This window comes from Anthonomus grandis, chromosome 1 (genome assembly GCF_022605725.1).
Source record: "Anthonomus grandis grandis chromosome 1, icAntGran1.3, whole genome shotgun sequence".
Lineage (NCBI taxonomy): Eukaryota > Metazoa > Arthropoda > Insecta > Coleoptera > Curculionidae > Anthonomus > Anthonomus grandis.
In genome coordinates this window covers 56,810,679-56,832,948 of record NC_065546.1, presented here as the reverse complement: position 1 = coordinate 56,832,948, position 22,270 = coordinate 56,810,679, and the positions used below count along the sequence as shown (strand labels likewise).

General features: G+C 34.3%; 1 protein-coding gene across 3 annotated transcripts in view; it reads left to right on the top strand.

Moving 5' to 3' along the window:
• Positions 1-18,373, top strand: part of LOC126744317 (mediator of RNA polymerase II transcription subunit 13) — a 203,763-nt gene extending 185,390 nt beyond the window's left edge. For all 3 annotated transcript variants that reach the window (XM_050451876.1, XM_050451798.1, XM_050451732.1), the window contains 3 exons: positions 6,043-6,294; positions 12,032-12,276; positions 17,467-18,373. In XM_050451876.1, coding sequence (XP_050307833.1) covers positions 6,043-6,294; positions 12,032-12,276; positions 17,467-17,599 — 630 coding nt within the window. In that variant the 3' untranslated portion in view covers positions 17,600-18,373. The remainder of the gene's footprint in view (positions 1-6,042; positions 6,295-12,031; positions 12,277-17,466) is intronic.
• The last annotated feature ends 3,897 nt before the right edge of the window (positions 18,374-22,270 follow it).

Below are 22,270 nucleotides of genomic sequence, written 5' to 3'. Positions count from 1 at the left end.
CACAAACCAAAGGCATTCAGAAATTTAAAGGTTATCGGACACTCGCAGATTTGAAGACTTAGAAAATGTTAATTGACTTGGTTATAATAAGAGGAGAAAATTAAATTGAAATGACATGACAGTTTTAGGGAGTATTTAGGGAGAAAAACAAATAAATAATATAAAGAGAAAAAAATTAACATTTTTAACAAGATGATTGTTCTGCTCATAATGCGGTTAGAGTAAAAGAATTTTTAACAAATACGTTTCCTAACAGCCCTAGAAGTAGGACTGGCAACATTAAATGGTCTCCAAGATCTCCCGATTTGTCACCAAATGACTTTTATTTGTTGGGTTATCTTAAGGAGACTATTTATAAACATCATAGTAGTGCAAAATTGTTGAATCTGCCAATACCATTTTACCCTAAACACTTTTGGAAAGGAAGAAACACCTTTTACTATAGGATAACCTTTTTTGTTTACCTAAAGGAGGAGGTTTTTTTAATATTTCTATTTAAAGAATTATTTGTTGGGTTTATTTAGTTTTATTTTCAGTTTTTTTTTATAATGTTAACATTCTATTTTTATTACAGTATATTTTATTTTAATAAGAACAACGCCATGTGCCATGCAATTGTAGCAATTTTTTAGTTTAAACCATAGTGTCTCACTGATAACCAGCCATTCTTAATATAGGATTCATTTTTTCCTTATTCATTTGACCTCTCTCTCATATGTCAAAGCCAAACGATCACAACGGGCGTAATGACTCCATTTTATTATGTCAGTGATATACATACATAGAAGCTGAATTATCATGGATCCCAAAAATGTAATACCAAAGCTGACTTTTATAAAAGACGTCACCAGTTTTAATGTGAGGCAAACGTAGATTTTGTTGTTATTACACGACGCGATTTTAATGACTACCTGTTTTTGATTAAACTCGCTTGGACATTGGTTGTTTTTGCGAAACTTGCGATACTCGCATTTTTACATAGGTTGTTGCGAACAGTACCATATTAAAAATAAATGACATTGTGTAATGTTGGGTTATTCCCGTCAGGGGACAGGTTCGGGTGTAGCACTACGTGCCCTTATTAATTAGACACAACTTGTTCTGTTCATAGCTCGGAATATTATATTCAATTAACGTTCATCAAAAATACAGTCGCCGAAATAGTCATGGTCATCAATAATTTAAGTACATTGAACCGATAAGTAATGCATACGCGTATAGATCTTCTTATTTCCTAATATGTTATTATTGCAATTTTGGAGTATTATAATTTGGTATGGCTTGAAGGTGTCAATGGCCTCTTATATTATAACAATGAATTTGTCGCAATTGCTTAGCTTAATTATTAAACATAAGTGTCCATTACACTTCCCCCGATGAAAAAGTAAAAATTTTTATAATGTTATCAACAATTTTTGCTTTTCTTAAAAAAATCAATAATTACAATATATAATAAAACCCTATGCTAAACCTTTAAACTAATACATAGTTATTTTATTTAAAATATTTTTTAATTTTATTTTTATGTACCTCTAACTGTTTGTTTCCTAATTTTAAAAGTACATAAGGACCTTTAAACAATTCTTCCATTTTATTAGTTTTGTTGTCATTTTGCAACAGTACTTGATCTCCTACAATGTAAGTAATCTGTTTTGCTGATTTATCAAAAATTTGTTTACGAACTGTTTTTGTTTGAATTAAGTTATTTTTCGCATCATTTCATGCTGTTTGTAACCTAAATTTAAGTTCTTTAGGGTATTCATCAAAATTATATATTGGTTCCGTTGGACGGTCAATATTTGAAGGCATTAAGGCTTGTTTTTCCAAAAACTAATTCAAACGGCGTATATTGAGTAGCGCTATGTACAGTATTGTTATTTGTAGATGAACCCTTAGATATTTGTAATCGTAAATATGCACTCAAATTTTTATGAGAATTTTCTAGTGCACCTAGTGTTTCGTGATGATGCGCAGTAGAATTTAAGGGCCTAATGTTTAACAATTTACAAGATTCTCTAAAGACTATTGATAAAAATTCTGTTCCTTTATCTGTAACTACATTTTGGGGAATTCCGTATCTCAAAATAAAAGTATTCACAAACGCTCTGGCTACCGTTTCTGCTTCTTTATCTGGAATGGAACAACATTCAACAAATTTCGTCAATTCACACTGCAGGGTTAAGATATACTTATTATTTTGGATATCTATTGGTAAAGGCCCTACTAAAATCAAGAAATACTTTTTCAAAGGCTGCTGAGGCTGTCGTGTGGTTATCATCATAGGTGCTTTACAGTTAATGCTTTTATAATTATTATATATACTATTATAAGTTATTGCTCTTATATAAGTTCTGGGGTACCACAAGGATCCGTCTTGAGTTCTATCTTATTTCTAATGTACATAGCAGACATGTATAAGGTTGTTAAATATTGCAGTATGCAGGGCTTTGCGGATGATATGCAAATTGATTATTATTTTAGGGCTGATGACGTATTGGGGGGTTGTAGTAGAATAAATGAAGATTTGTCATGTATTTCAACTTTCTCGTCGACTAATAATTTAAAATTAAATCCTAGCAAGTGTTCTTTAATGTGTTTCACTTCAAAAAATAAGAAAATAATTGTCTTGGATAATCTACAACTATTTGTGGGAGAACGCAGTTAGAAATAGTTGATAACATTAGGAATCTTGATGTGATTTTCGAGGAGGACTTGAGATTCGAAATGCACGTTTCTGACGTAATTAAAAAATTCTATTTTGCGCTCAAACTATTGTACGTTAATAGAAGTATCATTAACTACAAAGTAGGCAAGAAATTATGCGAGTCCTTCCTATTATGAACTACTGTAACATTGTTTATGTTTCTTGTTTAGATTAAGTCGCCCTGTATCGTTTGCAGAAGCTTCAAAATCGGTGCTGTAGATTCATTTTTAACTTGATGACATAGTTTCAGAAAAAATATATACACTTGGATCTTTATCTTCATCAGTTGGCCGTTTTTGTGCTTTCGATTGCTTGGCACATCAAAGTTCAGTTTTCGAAGAGATGCGCACCACGTCAATCTAAGATGTATAAGTAAATTAACGGTTCCTCGTTTTCATTTTGCCTTATTTCACAGATGTTTTCTTTTTAATGCTGTTTCAGTGTATAATGACCTTCCGAATTCACTTAAGTGCATGTCCATTGCTAGTTTTAAAGTAAAACCTAGGTCGCATTTTCTCACGTTACAGAAATCTCCTTATAATTTAAAGGGAAAATGTGTACATTTTTTTTCCTTCCTTTTTAGTTTTATGTCATTGCTTATTTTCCAATAGATTTCATGGATTTTCTATTATCTTCTTTCTATAACTGCTATCTATGTAATTTGGTATATATTTTTGTTCATGTACTTAGAGGTTAAGTTGATTAGCCCGTAGCCGATCGATAGTTCTAGCCTGGACACTTATCCCCGCTTCCATCGAAACCTCACAACAGAAGCCGAAATCATGCGAGGCGACAACCGCATCGCGATGGCAAAAATTCCGCGCTGGGGCACATATTTTGCGTTGATTCGAAATAATATTTTACTGCAGTTATTATTGTAGTTTATAGTAAGATTACGCATTTAAAATTTAAACTACTAAACTATTTTCATACTCGCTTTGAGTTTTAAAAAGAATAAAGATTCGGTATTTAAATTAAGTGGATAAATTAACAATTTTATTCTTAACTTACTTTTTACAATCTTAATTTTATTTTGAATAATGCCTACCTCTTGTTGCGTTCCTGGGTGCAAAAGCAATTATAAAGATCCCAGAGAGTTACCATTTTTCCTTTTCCCAATGACCCGGATCAAAAGAAAAGATGGTTAGAATGCATTGAAAGAGACGACGTAGTGATAAAAGAATCATCAAGGATCTGCATAAAACATTTTTCTGAACGTTTCGTTATTCGTGAGGATATAGTGGCTAGGAAGGATGGAACAATTTTAAAGGTTTCTCGAAAAAGAGTAAAGCTGTCAGAAGATGCCTGCCCTACAATATTTGAGAATCAGCCATTCACAACCCATACCCCTACAAAAAAAAACGGGTCAAACTACCAAAAACACGGGTCTTACAAGAGTTAGAACTTGAGCCACAAATGATAAATCAAGAAAATAAGGAACAAAAAGATTGTATAAATACATTTGAAGACAAGAAGCTCAGGAGCCACAATGCACTTTTGCTCTTTTGCTTGCGCATACGTAGTACGTACACGAACCAAACCTCAGTTTGTCTTTTGTGTATTGCGATTGTTTAATGTTAATTGTTTACGTTTCGTTTATGTATATTAATTATTCGTTTTTGCAAGTGATACAAAGATTAAAATATTAAAGTCGTTAAATTTAGGTCTGTTGATGACTTAAATGTATTTACATATTTATTTGATATTCCACTCTCATATAATACTAGGCGAGGATTTTTTAATGAGGTTTTATGTGGTAGTGTATTAGATCATGGTGTTGGCAATAGAATAATTCGATTCTTATTGTTATGTTGTGTTGTATTGTTATGTTATATATTTTGTTATATAGTGTCAAGAGAATCCATTTAGTTAGTTACCTTCTCATACATATTGTTAAACCTTATACCTCTTTTTTTCGTTTTAACAACTAATGAAGACATTCTTGTAATTGACGATTTAAAAAATATTGACAAGGATTAAGAAACTTCATTAATAAAGGCTATTAGCCATAATAAAGAAGTACCAGAACTAGGAGAAATGTTAGGAAGTGAAAAAGATCGATTAAAAAGTTATTTAATAAAACTAGTAGATAATATGCAATCTTTAGAGGAAGTTGATGTTGTTAAAAAAATGGTTATTGCAATTTTATTGCCCACTATACTGGCAATTAGGAAAAAATATAATGAAAAAAGAATTCATTCAGATTTTATAGCATCTGCTGGAAGTTCTGGTCCATCAACCAATAAAAATATTGAACCAGAAAGAAGACTGTATAAAACCAAAAAAAGCAAAACAAAAAGTCAAAATCAAACCCACTGTCCAATATTAGTGAAATAAATGAAATTGCCTTAAAATTGTTGAAACCCAAATAAAATATAACAAATTAATCAATCTAAGTAAGTATTTATTATATATTAATCAACCTAAACTGGGGCTATCTTATCAGATACATACATCGCGCGGTGATCTTAGCTATATTTGATAATTAAATGCATCTCAATATTAAAATGAAACTTATTTCATTTTAACAAATTTTTATTTTGAAAACGTTTTACATGTTATCTATAATAAAAAATATAACCGTTTTCCTTTTGTCTAATAGATTGGCCAAAAATTTGGTTCTTATCCAAATAAGTTACGCGCACTTTGCTAATAACATTCAAAATGATTTTCTAAGGAAAGTAATTTAATACATTATTAAATAAATAAAATTCTCCTCGGCAGACACATAGAATAAACTATATAAAATCAGCTTGTTCTTCTTCACGCGTGTGCAAGCAAAAGAGCAAAAGTGCATTGTGGCTCCCGAGCTTCTAGTCATTTGAAGAACTAACAGGTAGTATTTTGCATATAGTTCATGTTCATATGGCATATTCTTTTATAAGTAAATAATGTGCAACTTTGGGGTAAATTATCCATTTTCCTGTTTTGAGGGTAGACGAATTTGAAACACCGTTTATGTATATTTTTCCAATAAAATAAATAATAAAAAATATTTAAAACATTTATCATATACCAAAAAATACGTAATAATAAAAAAAATATATTATCTTGTAAAATGTAAAATATTAGGTCCCGCGGTATCTCCACTTAGTCGTTCCACTGTACGGCGTGCGCCACCAAATCTCGGCTTTAATTTTGATGCCACGAAACCAGTGTCACGGCTAGAACCTATCGATCGGCTACGATTAGCCCTGGGCTAGACTTCGCCTTTGTACATTTTGATATAATAAAGACATTATTTATTTATTGGTTGTTTTTGCAAAAAAAACCCTTCATTTGTTCTTTTCAAACCGGATATTTAAATATTATGCTCTAGTAATAAAATTTCTTCGTAGGAAACGCACATATCCGGTGACCTGGGCGACGACGAACTGTTCAAAGCGTTCGACGACGACATGACCGAGGGAATGGACAATGAATTCAACGACATTTTCAATTGGGACCAGATCGGGTGTCAATCGCCGACCGGAAGTCCCCGAAGAGAGGACGCGGTTGGCGGAAGTCCCGGCGGAGGCGTTTCCGGCGGCATGGATGGGGGACCGGGGCTGCCCAGCGGGGCACCGAAAGGTCAAGAACCTAGCGAGGAGGTAAGCGTAGAACTAGAACTCTGCCGTGCTAAGACAAGAGGTCGTAAGTAATAAATTTTAAATTCGAATATATTTGTCTTTTTTCAATGACAATTTGAATCCTTAATGAATTACGTTAAATTCATAATTTTTTTAACTCGATGGAAAATTAAAATTCCCCTGATTTGAGGTATAAATCGATTGATATCTTATATTGTACCTTGGTGGAAATATTTGAAAATTTGAAAGTTACGACATTTTGATTTTGATTGTTGCGATACGACATACTGTCTTAATAATGATAATGTAAAACCCAATAAAAACTATTATAAAATATTAATGATCAATAATGTGCAATTACAGCTATTGTTATTATGGTTAAAGATAATAGGAAAAATGTAATTTTTCAGTGGGACATAAAATAACACAATATAAACTAAAAGAAACATTTATTAGTTCGTCTTTATTAGAATATGACGTCAATCAAAAATAAATATATAAATCCTTAACATTAAAGTTACCGTTATAATAATAAACAGTTTAGTCATCCAGATTGGTTTCTTCCTGATTTTCAGGCAAACTTTGCCAAAACAGAAGTCGGCCCTTTGAAATACCCATTGCTGTTAGTTTCTGAATAAGATTTTGTTTTCTAGCTATACTGATTTTCTAGCTATGCTGACCTCTAGGAATAGTTTTTTTTCTGGCTCAGGAACACCTTCTTTTAGTGCTTTGGCAGTAAGGAAGTCCAGTTCAATTAAAGCACTCTCGAAGTTTGTTTTATACAATAATGTCCTACACCCTCTGACAAAAGTTACTTCACAAATATTAGAAAGGTAGGGTTTTGGTTCAGTTAAATTTACTTTGAATCGGGAAGAAAAGTCTCTTAGGTTCGTCTTTACGTTTCTGCGTGATAGATAGGTCATTTCGACCTTGTATTACTGTAAATTATTTTTTAATAAGCTAAATTAATATGTCTTAAGTGACACATAGTACATTTTGTTTTTGTATACATTAAATACGACATTTTGATTTAGTATTTTCTCAATATTTGGCAGATATGACAAAATTGTTATACTGTTTCGGGCATTTCTACTTAACATACGACTTGTTAACGATGTCAAAGTTGACAGCGTTAACAAGTTTTTCTTTTTCGATTTTATTCATCGGGAAGTGATTCATTCGCCTTTTTCCGTTCAATTCGGGTCTCTCGTGTCTAGTTTTGGGTCACCAGCTGTTATTTCAGTTGTATGCGCTTGAATTAGGGCTGAAGTATTAAGGTGTTCTGTTTTTACCGGGCGCACTTATCCATATCAGCTGTTGGCTGCCATATTACATGTGTGCTCTTATCCACATCATCTGTCAATCTTCAAGTGGAGCTGGGCTGGTAATATCGATAATTCAAGTTTATTAAAAATGTCTGGTAGTGGAGTATGTTATATGTGCAGTAAGAATTGCTCATTCAGGGAAATCAAAAATGAACTTTTTGGATATCCGTGCGATTTCTGCAAGAAAGTTATTTGCAGAGAATGTGGTAGCATATCCTCCAGTGAAATTAGAGTTATTGTCATGGTTTCGAGAATGATGCCATTTGCTTGTCCCCTCTGCAGGGAAGGTTTATTTAATATTCCGAAGTTAATAAAAAGAATAAATGATTTGGAAACCACTATGCACAACTACAACTCAGAATCCATCGAGAGAACTGTCACATTGGAGCAACGTATTGTTGTACTTGAAGAAACCCTGCATAACTTGCCTGCTCTCTCAGCAGATTACAGCTGTCGGGCATCTACTGCGCCTATTTCCGCTCCTAGCACGAGTGTCACGCCCGCGCCAATCGACGAAGCCATCCTAAGTGAGCTGCATGAGCGCCAGAAAAGGGCCAACAACATTATACTTTTTAACTTTGATTTGAAAGATGTTGTCCAGACTAAGAAGCTGCTGACTGACTTGTGCGAAACTACCGTCAATGTGCTGGCTGTTAGTAAATTTGGGAAGCCGAATCGTAATGGGCGGCAGGCTGTTAGGGTGATCCTTGGTGGTACAGACGATGTTAGGCTTGTTTTGAAGAACAAATTGAAGACTGTCGGTAAATTCTTCATCGAGACAGACATGACGCCTCGGCAGCGCAATGAGCTTATGGCAGCCAGATCGGAGTTAAAGCGGCGCAAAGAGGAAGGAGAAAATAATCTTTATATAAGATACATCAATGGTTCCCCCAGAACTGTAGCAAAAAACTAGATTCGCCTTTATTTTCACATGCTAGTGATGCCCACTTAACTTGTTTTTATCAAAATGTTCGTGGTCTTAACACTAAAACTGAGACTTTTTTTCTTGCCGCCATTGCTCAGGATTTTCACACCATATGCATCACCGAGACATGGTTGAGGCCAGAGATATCTAGTGGTGAAATATTTCCAAAGACTTATGATGTTTACCGGTCGGACCGAAAATTTGAATCCGTAATTGCCACACGAGGTGGCGGGGTTCTCTATGGAGTTTCTAAAAACATTGTGTCTGAAAAAATTAGTTTGTCTGATTTTTGCAACAGTATTGCGCCCTCTATCGATGTTGTTGGCTGTAAATTTACTATTAGGTTACAGATATTTTACATGATTGTTTTGTACATCCCACCATCTATCACATCTGTAATTTTCGAGCAATTTCTGGATCAGTTTACACTTTTAATATCAAAGCTAAACCATAATGTAATAATAGTAGGCGATTTTAACGTGTCTGATTTCTCTATTAACTCATCTACAGGTAATCATGTTAGTCAGAAGTCTATTGCTGTGAATAATTTTGCTACACTTTTAATCTTGTTCAATGTAATCACATCCTAAACTATAATAACAGACTATTGGATCTTGTTTTATCTAACTTCACCTGTACTGTTTCGCGTAGTGACGTGCCTTTTGTCTTGGAGGATTTGCATCACCCTGCACTGGAAATTGATTTTACCGTCTCAGGTCAACGTGTTCATAATTTTCAGCTTAATAAAAACTTATCTCATTCTTTTAATTTTAGAAAGGCCAACTTTCATCTCCTTTATGACTCGATCCTTGAAGCTGACTGGTCTACTGTGTATTTATCCTCTAACGTTAATGATGCATGTGGAGCCTTATATGATATATTGAATGGCATATTTGCCGCACACATTCCTCTTAAGCAGCAACGTAAAAGAAGATTTCCAAATTATTATTCTCGAGAATTGATTAGGAACATTTATAGGAAAGAAAAGGCTTTCAAGGACTTTAAAATGTACAATTCTCCATTCTTTCAAAATAAATTCCATTCTCTTAGACGCCTTATCAAACTACAAATACGCAATGAATATAAGTTGTATATATCAAACACCGAAAGGAATATTTCTTTGGACCCATCTAGCTTTTGGAATTTTATTGGTTCTAAGAAGGCTGGCACCAGGATTCCTGGTATGATCAGGCTACCCGATGACGTGGTAATTAAAGACCCACAAGACATAGTTGATGCTTTTGCACTGTTCTTTGGTGAGGCATTTATACAATCAAATTTCATTAACCATTCGTCGACGTCTGATAATGTGCCCCACTTTGACATTGCCAACGTTGATGCTTCCCAGATTATTTTGGCCAGTAAAAAACTCAAAAATAAGTTAACATCTGGTGTAGACGGTGTGCCTAGCTTCTTGGTTAAAGATTGCATTGGTGTCCTGGCAGATCCGCTGACCTACATTTTCAACTTAATACTGTCAACAGAACAAATCCCTGAAATTTGGAAGACTGCCAAAATAATACCTATTTTAAAAGCTGGGGACTCTGATTTAATCGTGAACTACAGGCCAATCTCATTACTCTGTAACTTCTCAAAACTTTTCGAAATTATCCTGAATCGGTCGCTATTTAGTCACGCAAAAGAACTCATCTCTGTAGACCAGCATGGATTTTTTAGCGGGCGATCTTGTGTTACTAACTTATCCTGTCTGTCTAGTCACATCTGTGAATCACTTGATGTTAATACTCAAGTCGATGTTATTTATACCGACTTCCAAAAAGCCTTTGATCGGATAGATCACTATATTTTGCTGCATAAATTAACTCAGTATGGTTTTTCAGGGAGATTATCTAATTTATTTCATTCCTACTTGATTGGTAGATCTCAATATGTCGAATATGAGGGCTTTAAATCGAAACTTTTTAACGTAACGTCGGGTGTGCCACAGGGCTCGAACCTGGGTCCGCTCCTGTTTAGTTTTTTTATAAATGACTTGATTGAGTCACTCACTTGTCATAGGCTGGCTTTTGCCGATGATTTGAAGCTATATTTAAATGTATATGGCTTGGAGGATTGTGTTTTTCTTCAGAACTGTCTAAATACATTGGAGGTATGGTGCGCTGTTAACAGGTTAGGCTTGAATGCGGCTAAGTGTAGTGTGGTCAGTTACTCTAGATCAAAAACACCCTTAAATTTTAATTACTTTATTAATGATACTATTTTGAGTAGATTAGAGCAAATTACTGATCTTGGTATAACCTTTGACTCTGAATTTACATTCGTTCCACACTTCAATAACATAGTCAAGTCAGCCCTGAGAAGGCTTGGGTTCATAATTAGAAGTTCTCAGAGTTTTACTTTGGAGTCTACATTAAAACTGCTTTTCTGTTGCTTTGTGAGATCAAAACTGGAGTTTGGCTGCGTTATATGGAACCCGCTCTATCAGAATCATGTTGGTCTCCTTGAATCTGTTCAGCGTAGATTTGCTAAGTTTTTGGCCTTCAGGCAGGATGGCATATATCCGGTAAGAGGGTTTGATCATCGGCAACTATTGGAACGCTTCAATCTACATCCATTACAACTCAGAAGAATGATCTTCTCTGTAAAATTCCTGCATGGGTTACTGAATGGATTCATTGATAGTCCTGTACTTCTTTCCGGTGTACGTTTCATGGTGCCTAGGCTTAATGCTAGACATCCCCTAACATTCTTTCTGCCAAGGCCTCATACTAACATCCTGTTGAAATCGCCACTATATACAATATGCTCTATATTTAATCGGATCTGTCACATGTGCGATATAAATTTCTCTCCGGTTCATGTGATTGTCGATATCTTGGTGGATCATTACTCTTGGGATTAAGACCCATGTGTTTAAGTTATAGTTAGTAGGTATATTGCAGTTAATTTAATTTAATTTAATTTTGTTGAATATGTGATTATCTTGTTAAACTTTTATAATTGGGTTTTTATATCATATTAATAGTTATTTGTTCTAATTCTTTGGATAACTTTTGAGAATGTGACTTTACTTTACTCTTTTTCTTTTCTTTTTATTCTTTTAGGTTTGTTTGTGTGTGTTTTTTTTTTTAACTATATTTTTCATTGCTTTGCAACTGTTTCCTGTTATTGGGCAAGTTGCCTGTTGGAAATAAAGGCTTATTATTATTATTATTATTTATGACTTAGTATACTGATCAGAATAATCATACCGGTCCCAAATATGCAAAAATCTTAAAATCCGAAATTTTGTCACTTACGACCTTGTTTTAGTACGGCAGAACTTGTGTGTGACTTTAATAATATCTAACAAAGAAAATTAACTCAGTCTCACAAATGTAGAGTTTGAAAAAGAAATAATTTTTGCTTTAAGGGCTGTTTTGTTGGTAAGATCCGTAGTTTTTTAAGAATATTTTCAACTTCGACGGCCAAGGTTTCTCTAACTCCCAAATCAACTGTAAAAGCGAAAAAGGCGCTTTCGTTTTAACGGACTTTACGGTTATTTTAGGTTGGAGTTGTTCTTCAACAGCCGCTCGCGTTGGGTTACCTGGTATCTACCGCCCCGACCGGCCGCATGCCCCGTTGGTTCTGGACGGCGTGTCCGCACCTCGAGGGCGTGTGTCCCGCGTTTTTGAAGAACGCCCTTCACCTGCACAGTCCGAACATCCAGCAGAGCAGCGACGACCTGTTCCAGCAGAATGCGCAGGTCAGCAGCCACCCGTTGGACTCTCAGTATACCACGGACGTTTTAAGGTAGTTTCAGGCGCAAGCTTTAGTTATTATTATTATGTACAGTATTTTGTACAGGACATAAGTGTGACTTATCAAAATGTAGTTTGAAAAAATTAAAGAACATGCTTTTATTGCTAAACGAACCAAAAAGTAGAAAATAATTTTTAATTACAAAGAGTTTTTATTACAGTAGTTGAAGGTCGGTCAATCAATCATAATTAATTACCTCAAATAAAAATCATAATAAAATTTAACTTATTAATAGAATAATTCAAATCGATGTAAAAAAGCGTATGATGCAATTTACTTCATTTTCATAACACTTCTCTCATAGATAATTGTCATATGTAATATATAAAGATGCTATTTCATGGCCATTTTCACTCACTACATCTAAATATTTCATAGTAGATGGAATACTATTATTTTGTGTCTTATCTCTATTTAGGGTCACTCAATATAGTCTGAGTAGCACTGTTCGACTTGATTTTTACAGATTGCTCTAAGATTACTGAATATTTCATAGCCTTCAACGGCTTTACACTGTTTATACGAGGCATGTTTTTAAAGTAAGTACCGTTTTGATATAAAAAATCAACAAGTAAATTTTTTCAAACAAAACTTTATTAACCTGAAAGAGCATTCTTTCTTCTACTTCTCAACATAATTTTCATTATTATTAAGGCACTTGTCATATCTTGGAACCAGCTTTTGTATGCCGTCGTCAAAAAAGCTTGCCGCCAGACGTTTTTACTTCTTCATTATCGGAATGATGCTTCCCCGCAAACGCGTCTTCAGAAACAAATGGTAGTCGCTAGGCGCTACATCGGGACTGTATGGAGGATGGTCCAATTGTTTCCAGCCAAATGACGTGATGGGCTCTTGCGTTCGATTTGCTGAATGTGGACGAGCATTATCGTGGAGCAAAACGACGCCTGCACTCAGCATGCCACGCCTTTTGTTTTGAATTGCGCGGCGCTGTTTTTTTAAAAGTTTCACAGTACGCGGTTGCATTGATCGTTTCAATTGCTTTTAAGCCTTTAGCACGGAGAAAACGAATCACACCACGCACTTCACAATCGGCGGGATTCTCGATAATCGGTGGCATTTTAAACTCACATAAACAAACGAAGACTCGATCAAACGGCGTCGTAATGGCGTCTGTGGTAGTGATGCGAAGAGTCCGGATTAATCGTCCGTTCAATCCGAATATCAAATTATTCCGAATCAATCCGGATATCTAAATCGTCCGGATACACGCCGCCCGTCGTCCGTTAGCAGGGACGGATGGGCTCTCTGAAACCGGCCCGAGAAATTTTCGGGCGAAGCGGCCGACTTAGCCCTGATGAATTATATTAAAAAATTTCGCTAGTGCCTACAAACACACATTTTTTTTATTTAATTTAAAAAAATCAACGTAAGTCAGTCTTCAGCTTTCCGAAAAGTTTTAAAAATAAGAAAATGAAAAAGGAACAACGAACTCTCAAACAAAACATAGAAAATGCAAAAAAACTCAGTACATTAAACTTTTTTTATACAAGGTACTGGACTCTGCCACCTCATTTATAATATCTTCATTTTCTATTTGATTAAGTAGAGATCTTTCTATATTCATAAGCATGAAAGATTCAAGCAAATTATCACTTAATCTATTTCTTAGTCTATTCTTAATGTATTTGAGAATGAAAAATGATCTCTCACATGACACCTGGGTTATTGGCAAACTCAAAATGTATTGATAAACCGTTGCTAAGACTGAATACGCCTCCTGATACAAGATATATTTTAAAATAGCAACGTAACAGCAATACACGCAATCCCTGCAAGAGCAAACTGTAATTGTATCTTTCCAATCTCCTTGCACATCGTCTTTATCATCCTCCCCTTCACTGTCATCGCTATCGCTACGCTTGGAAATATCGATTTTAGCAAACGTTTCTTGAAGAGATAACTTGTAAAGGTCCCAGTTAGCAGCAAAACTTATTAACTCTTCCTTAATTCTGTCAGGCGTCGCCTTGTTATTAAATGTTGCAACTAAATTAGTTATCAAATGCATACTTTTGTCAGGTGTCAGGCGAACTGTTTGCCTTTATTTCTTTAAAATATGCTGGATTAAAAATAGCTAGTTCAGCACAGAAATCTATGTTCTGGGCATACCTGTTCGACATTGACTCACATACCATATCCATAATCACATTGTATGTTTTAACCTGAAAACTTTTATGCTTTTTTTATATTACTTTTACATTAACTGAAGACATGAAATTAATAACAGATTTTGTGATCCATTCCATATCCCTCTGAATGGCTTTTAAATGTTGTATTGATGTCTTAATCATCGCGTTGGCTTTAATTAGGTCTAAACCTTTCGTTTGAAGGTATCGTGACAGTGGTCCTGTAATCGAGAATATTTTTAAGAATATATGGACCATCATAATCGTTTCAAACTTTGTCAAATTAATTTTAAAGCTTTCTACCGTAGATCAGATTTATTCTTGTTCTTTCGACCACCATCGGGTTTCTCCTATAGTTTGTAGTACTCTTAAGTTAGTACTCTTGTGACGTTTTTTTCCAAATATCCATTCTCTTGTATGACTCTTTAAAGAAAACTGCAACTGAGTTCAGAAATGCAAAAAAGGTTGCCGCCTTAATATGTCCTTTTAAAACATCTCCCAGGACTAAATTCAGTATATGACTATAACACCACACATGGACATGCTCGGAATTTTGTTGCTTCATCTTACTAGTAAATCCGCTATATTTCCCTTGCATGTTAGCAGCACCATCTGTTGAATCAGCAATACTTTTGTTTATGCTTAGTCCGTTTTTTTGTGCAACTTCTCTTATTAAATTTTGAAACCCTTGTCCAGATGTATCATGACAATTTATTACTGCCAGAAGTCTCTCGTGAACCATTCCTTTGTAGACATACCTAAAAGATTAAGTCTTTTGAAATTTAGATTATACTTAATATGATTTTAAAAGAAATTAGGCTAGTTGGAAGCATAGACTAATTAATAATGTATTATAAATTTTAAAAACAATTTTTTTTTAATAAATAATGAATAAATGAATACTACTCACCTGATCACAACAGAACACTGGTCCTTAACCGAGATATCTTGTGTGGTATCTATTTCTAGAGAAAACATTCTAGACTCTTTTATTCCTTCACAAATAATTTTTTTTATTTTATTTGTTATTAAAGTTATAACTAAATTTATGGATGTTTTTGAAATAAATGTTAAAAAATTCCCTGATCTTTGTTTAACACCAGCTTTTTTAAGTTTCTTACTTTTTTCAATAATTTCGTCTAGATGTTGTTTTAGTATTATATCGTATTTGGCAAGAACTAGGATAATTTCTAAAAAATTGCCATTATCCTTATCAGCATCATCAGCGTTTCCTCTGTAAAAAATACGGAATTATAGTTTTTGATTTTTATTTGGGCTAGACGCGACAAAAATTAAGTTTATTACCGGCGTTATGAAATGTTTATACATATACTATAAGAAATAAAAAACTATAATAATAATAAAATCGAGAATAAAATGAATTAAAATCTAAAAAGCAGAAATAGATAAGTGGGTACTTACCTATAGGATAAACCCCTCTTTACAATTAATTTAATAACATCTAACACTCTGTGAAGAATTTGTCTATTACGGGAAATTTCAGAATTTCTCTTTTTTATTACTTCGGGCCTTAATATATACTAGTCTATTGTTTTATTGGCTGCAAATCTTATATATACGATTGTATATTCCTTGTATGGAGGTTTGCCGATTCATGTTCGTTTAACCTCTGGTGTACATGTTTCCAGTCTCTCATACCTTCAATAAAACTGTTTGACTCATTGGTGCCACAAAATGCCAGGCAAATAGAGCAAAATAGCGCAGATTTGCCTGTGCTGTATGTTAGCCACTGTCTTTGGGTGTCATTATTTCTATCAAATACTTTTTGAATGTTAAAAGGTATCTCTTTCTGGCTTTTAGGCCTCTGCGGATGATACTCAAAAAATCGGATTAATTCATCGAAAACTGGACGTTTAAAAAAAATTCTCCCCTGTAATCATTGATTCGTCATTTGAATTAAAATTCTCAGCGCAATCACTTTTTGGTGTACTTTCCTGACTAGTATTGTGAGAATCAACATTAATTATAGTATCAGGTTCACGTTCATTTAAGTTTACCAGTTTTAAATACGAATCTAAATTTTGGCATTTACTTGCCTGCTCCATCAATCGCTTTTTCTTCCTATCCCTTTGTTTTTCCGCACCTTCTTTTCTTTTTCCTTTATCCATCCTGTTATCCCGGTTTATGAATTTTTGGCAAGGCACGATAACGATAATAATATAGTACGTATAATATATAACAACCACTCACAAAAATCACAAAAAAAACACCGAATTCAGTTCAGTCCGAAATTCGAAGAACTATTTCCTACGGCGGCGGCGCGGCGCGTGCAGACGTTAGCAAGATGGAATGACATCTGAAGTTCGGAATTGGTGGAAATGATTGTTATAGTTTTAACTTGTCGCGACACGATGTGACGCCACAGGATTTCCATTAAGCGGGCGGGATTGATATGGTCAGTGCGGTACTTAGTTTATTTTTTTTATTTTTTATTTTTTTACAAAAATATGATTAATTAACTCTTTTAGTTTTAACATGTAGAAATCCGTAAAAACGAAATGTCTAATGGTTTGCATAATGCATACCTTATATTCGAAAAATAGCTATAAAAAACGTTTATCGGACGGTCGAGCATCGAGCCCGAAACATGACATAATTGGCCGAACGGACGAGACATCGAGCGGATGAATTAATCCGGATGAAAAAACCGAATTTTCACTTCATCCGAATCAATACTGTCCGGATATTGAATTAATCCGGATTTTTACAACACTAGTCTGTGGCTTCCCAACTGATGTAGCTACACTACGCGCATACGCTAAACGGCGACTGCAGCGCTGCGGCGACGTAATTTAAAAACGGTACATACTTCAAAAACATGCCTCGTACTTTGCATGAGTCAATCTTTTTTGCAAGACATTGATTTCTAAGTTAATAAATAAGTTTGCTTATGCGTGGTCAAGAAATTCATCCAAACCATACGGTAATACTTACGAAATATCACATTTTATGATTCTGTACACATCTGTTTATACACTTTTAGTTAGTTTATAATAATTAAGAATTTTTTTTCTAGATACGTTCTGGAAGGTTACAACGCCCTCTCGTGGCTCGCCCTCGATCCGAACACCAAGGACCGACTGTCCTGTCTACCGATTCACATTCAGGTTTTGGTGCAACTTTACCATACCGCGGCCGCCCTCTTGTAAAACCCTCGTGGCGTCCAGGCAGTCGCGTTTACCAAAATTAGGCCAATTTGTACATTAAAATCGCATATAATTTATTATTATTATTATTATTATTAATTTTTACCTTCCGTGTTTTGTTGTTTCGTTTTTTTATGTTTTTTTTTTAATTTTCGTGTCTGCGGCGGCGCGACACTGGCCCCGCGCTCGAACTACAAAAATACTCGAAGCGTTGTTGATATTTTTAGATAAAGTAAATTACATGTTGTACATAACGATGAATGTTCGTTCGTGTGTGGCTCTCGTTTTAATTTGTACAAAGGAAAATTGTGATATAATTGTAGTCTGTATAAAACAAACACAAAGAAAAAAGAAAGTGAAAATCGCCGAATATATAATATATAAAGGTTTTATATAATATATTTTTTAAAAAACTGCCACAGTAGTCACAGCGTTTTGCAAGAAGGGGTAATGGGGGTCGAGGTTTTAACTTTTTAATTGACTTGTTGTTTGTAATTGAATCGACTAAAATGTCAGGAGGTCTATTAAGTTTAAAGTTGAACTTTTCACATTTTAGGTTTCTTACAGGGTAGAGGGTCAAAAGGCGGTGGGCTTGAATTAATTTAAAGTTTTTCCTCTTTTGGACATGTTTCTAAAAACTTGGATAAAAATGCATGGATTTTTGCGATTTTTTCAATGACACGTTCCAAGGAAACTTTTAACATCCGCGGATCCCTTATAGAAATCTTTGATAAAAATGAATGTGCTGCTTATGAAAATTTAGTAAAAATGGCTTAATAAATAAAACCCCAAATAGTCGAAAAATAAAGAAATGGTACTATCGATATACAGTTCACTTTGTTGTAAGATGTTGTAGATTTGTAAAAAATTAGAACTACTGTTATAAAACTTATTTCATATTTTTGTCAAAGTACTACAGATTTTGTAGCTGTTGGTTTTAAGAAAGGAAGATGTTTCCAATTACAGGCAATTTGCGTATAAAAGGTCAAATTCTAAATACCTGGTAACGTAGGAATTTTAATTTACCTTTGCCCGGTAGGAGCACATACAGTATCGGACAAAAATAGAGCGACGATACAGTTTTTTTCTTTTATTAAAAAAGCAAAACTGCAAGGACAATTAAAACTCAATAAAACAAATACACTCATTAATAAACATATATTTATTACAGAACATACCAAAATTCTTCCGTATAAACAAGATCATAAAAAGAAAAAGAAAACATTATCAGATTGCGCCCTTAATATTTAGTCCACAAGCCTTTATTTGCGATTACCTTTGAGGCATGGAAGAAATTAAATTATCAATTATATCTTGATCAATATTTTTCCATATATTATTAATTTCTTCAAAAATGTACTCTTTGTTTTTATAGGTTTTGCTTCTAAGTTGCCTATCCACAATTTCCCACAGGTTTTCGATCGGGCGATAGGGCTGGCCATTTAAGAATGGCTATTTTATTTTCATTAAACCATTCTTTTATACATTTTGCTGTATGTTTTGGATCATTGTCGTGTTGGAAAACAAAACGTAGTGGCATATTCCATTCCGCATAAGGTAGCATGACATTTTCAAGGATATATTTATACTCAAACCTATCCATAATGCCCTTAATTTGGTAAATTGGTCCCATTTCATAGCCATAGAAACAACCCCACACTAACACGTTACCACCTCCATGTTTTACTGTACCTTGGACATACTTTGGGTGCAATACGACGAACATATTGAACACCATCACTTTTATACAAATTAAACTTTGACTCATCACTAAAAAGTACTTTTTTCCATTGCGCTGGTGTCCAGTGAGCATGTTGTTCTACAAACAGAAGACGTGCTTTAATATTCTTATTACTAAGAAGCGGTTTTGGCAGGTTTGCGTGCTTTTAAGTCTGCTTCAACTAGTCTGCGCTGTATCGTTCGAGAGGAAACATTAGAGCTTCCAGCTTCAGCCAGAATTTGCTTTGCTGACAGAAAAGGATTTGCCTGGGAGATCCTTTTAACTTTTCTATCCAGTTTCTTTGAAGTTGTTCTCGGTCTGTTTTCGGTTAACTACTTTTCCTCTAATTCGATAGTTCTGAATGGTGCTCGACACAACAGATTTTGAAACCCTTAGTTCTTGTTTTATTACGTATTGTGGTGTTCCCATCTTATACGATGCAATAATTCTTGCTTTAAAATCAATAGAAAAACTTTTACCACGAGGCATTTTAAAACAAAATATAGATTAGATATCGACCAAAACCGATGTTTATCTACTAATGGTATGAACAATATCGATCAAGTCGCTTTATTTTTGTCCATGAAAAAATGCATAAAAGTATACAACAATTTACTAATCTCTTCACAAAAGGCAAAGAATGTTTAAATATGATTAAAGGTATGTACTGATACTACAAAATTGTTCCTAATTATACGAGGTACAGCCACAAAGTTTTTTAGCAATATTATAGCGTCGCTTAATTTTTGTCCGATACTGTACTAACGTGCTCTGCCAATCATTCTAGTTTTTCCAAAAATCATATGTGGTGCTGTATACTTACGCCAACGTAACACCTAGTACACAAGTAATATAACATGACAGATATTAACATTTTATTGGTGAAATATAAAAAAACATCTTCTCTGTACCGAATAACATAAGTATACTTTGCAAGTACTACAAACAGAAAATGTCAAGGGCTTGCATCCAGGCCGTGAATTTTAAGAATAGAATTTTTCTTAACACTTAATTCCTCATCTGCCTTGTCTGATTGAAATTCTTTTCTTCATTTTCAGGCTTTTTTAGAACACATTAGTAATTTGGCTCCGGCCAACTTAGAGATTATCTAAGAAGCGTGATTCTTAGATTATTTCTGCACAATTTCAAAGTGCAAAAATCCATTAGACGGAATGTTGAACGGATTGTCAATTCCTTCGTTCTGTAATTCATGGAAAAGTTGCCAGTCTTTTCTTTTGCGTGCAATGTCCAGTAGGTTCAGACCCAAGTCTTAAAGATGCCAAGTGAACAAGACTCCAGTCAAACCATTTCACAACTATCATTGTGTTATATCTTCGATTACAAGCAGCATACGACTCTCTTTCGGATTTTTTTTAGTTCTCCATCAGATTTGGAATGCGATTTTTTATCAAAGTTCCAGTAACGTAAATTTGTTGATCAAATATGCATCAAGGTGAAATCCTATTCTATGAAAACAGATACACTTTCAAGTGAATCACTTATTTGAGAAACCCCACGTGTCCAAAAATCAAGATTTTGAGTGTTCCAAAATAAAGTATGGGTACTTGCTGTTAAATTTTTAGCAAAAATAAAAACTAAAATCTTCTGGCCTTGTGAGAAAAAAATTAAAATGGCCGTGGACGTGTGGGGTTACTAGAATAAACATACAACTTTTTTTGAAAACGAGTTTATTAAGTCAAAATAATATCAAATACAATACAAAAACCCCTGTCATTGTTCATTAACATCATCATCGTCACCACCAACAGTTAAAAGTTTTCAATTTCTTTGTCTTTTCCTACTATAAACCTCTCAAACTTTGATATTCAACATCTTTTTTGCATTGATTGGGATTTTTGTATTAGGGTATGCAACAACTGCTGGGAAAGATCTGACAACGTTGTTGCCAAATGTAGTTCATACTTTTATTTTAGGTCTCGTTCTCGGGATACAAATAGTTCGCTTGCGAATTAGTTCTTCAAACTAACTCAAGTCTCACTGTCAACAACACTCAGTCTCGTGAACTAGTTCCCTTAAAAGAACTAATAAGCACACCTCTAGTAACTCCCCACCCTGCTGATTGTTGCCACATCATTCGAACAAATACTGCATTATGGGGACAGAATGGACCGGTTCTAGTATTTTATCTGATAATTTTTTTTCGCAAAAGTTTAAAGACTGTAATTTGGGCTACTTATTACATCTATCTAGATAAAAGAATACACAGGAGCATTCTAATAAATAATCATTATTATAGATTTAATCAAAATAAAACAAATTGTGGAGTCAATCTAACCCCAACAATGCACTCCGAAGGTTTCGGTGTACATTTTTCATATATGATACAAGAGTTTCCAATTGTAGCATAACGCATCTTAACAGAAACTTACAGAAGAGAGGTGATTACTTTTCGTGTGTCCGGTGTCTTTCACAGTAATTACCAAAGGTTAGGGTCCGTGAAATTAGTAAACATGTCGGCTGGTATAAGCAGTGCTGGGTGTGTTCTATTAAATATATGGAGTGTGACTTGGGTTTCTCTATTATTATGTATTGCCTTTAAAAGCGAGACGAATATTGTCATCGAATTTTCCAAGAGATGAACCAAGCGCCAGGTAAAGGATTCGATGTATTCATCTTTTTCCTTTTGCATGATGCACAGTCTACTGAACTGTATATGAGTGCGTCTCTTTATCGATTAAGTCCTACTACTTGTTGATCCTACCGCCCTGTAAGTGATTTATTTGTTAAGAAGTCATAAAAAAATGCTTGCAAGTATCGTCGACTAAAATCGACCTTCTGGTATTAATCTGTATATACGTTATAAACAAACCCAAAAGAAAAAAAAACTATAGACTGAATAGGCAAAAAAGTAACCAAACAGCTTTTTACATTTTTCGACTTTCATATTACTATAGTAGCTTGCCACATATCTGCTCCTGATTTTTCCCCAAAAA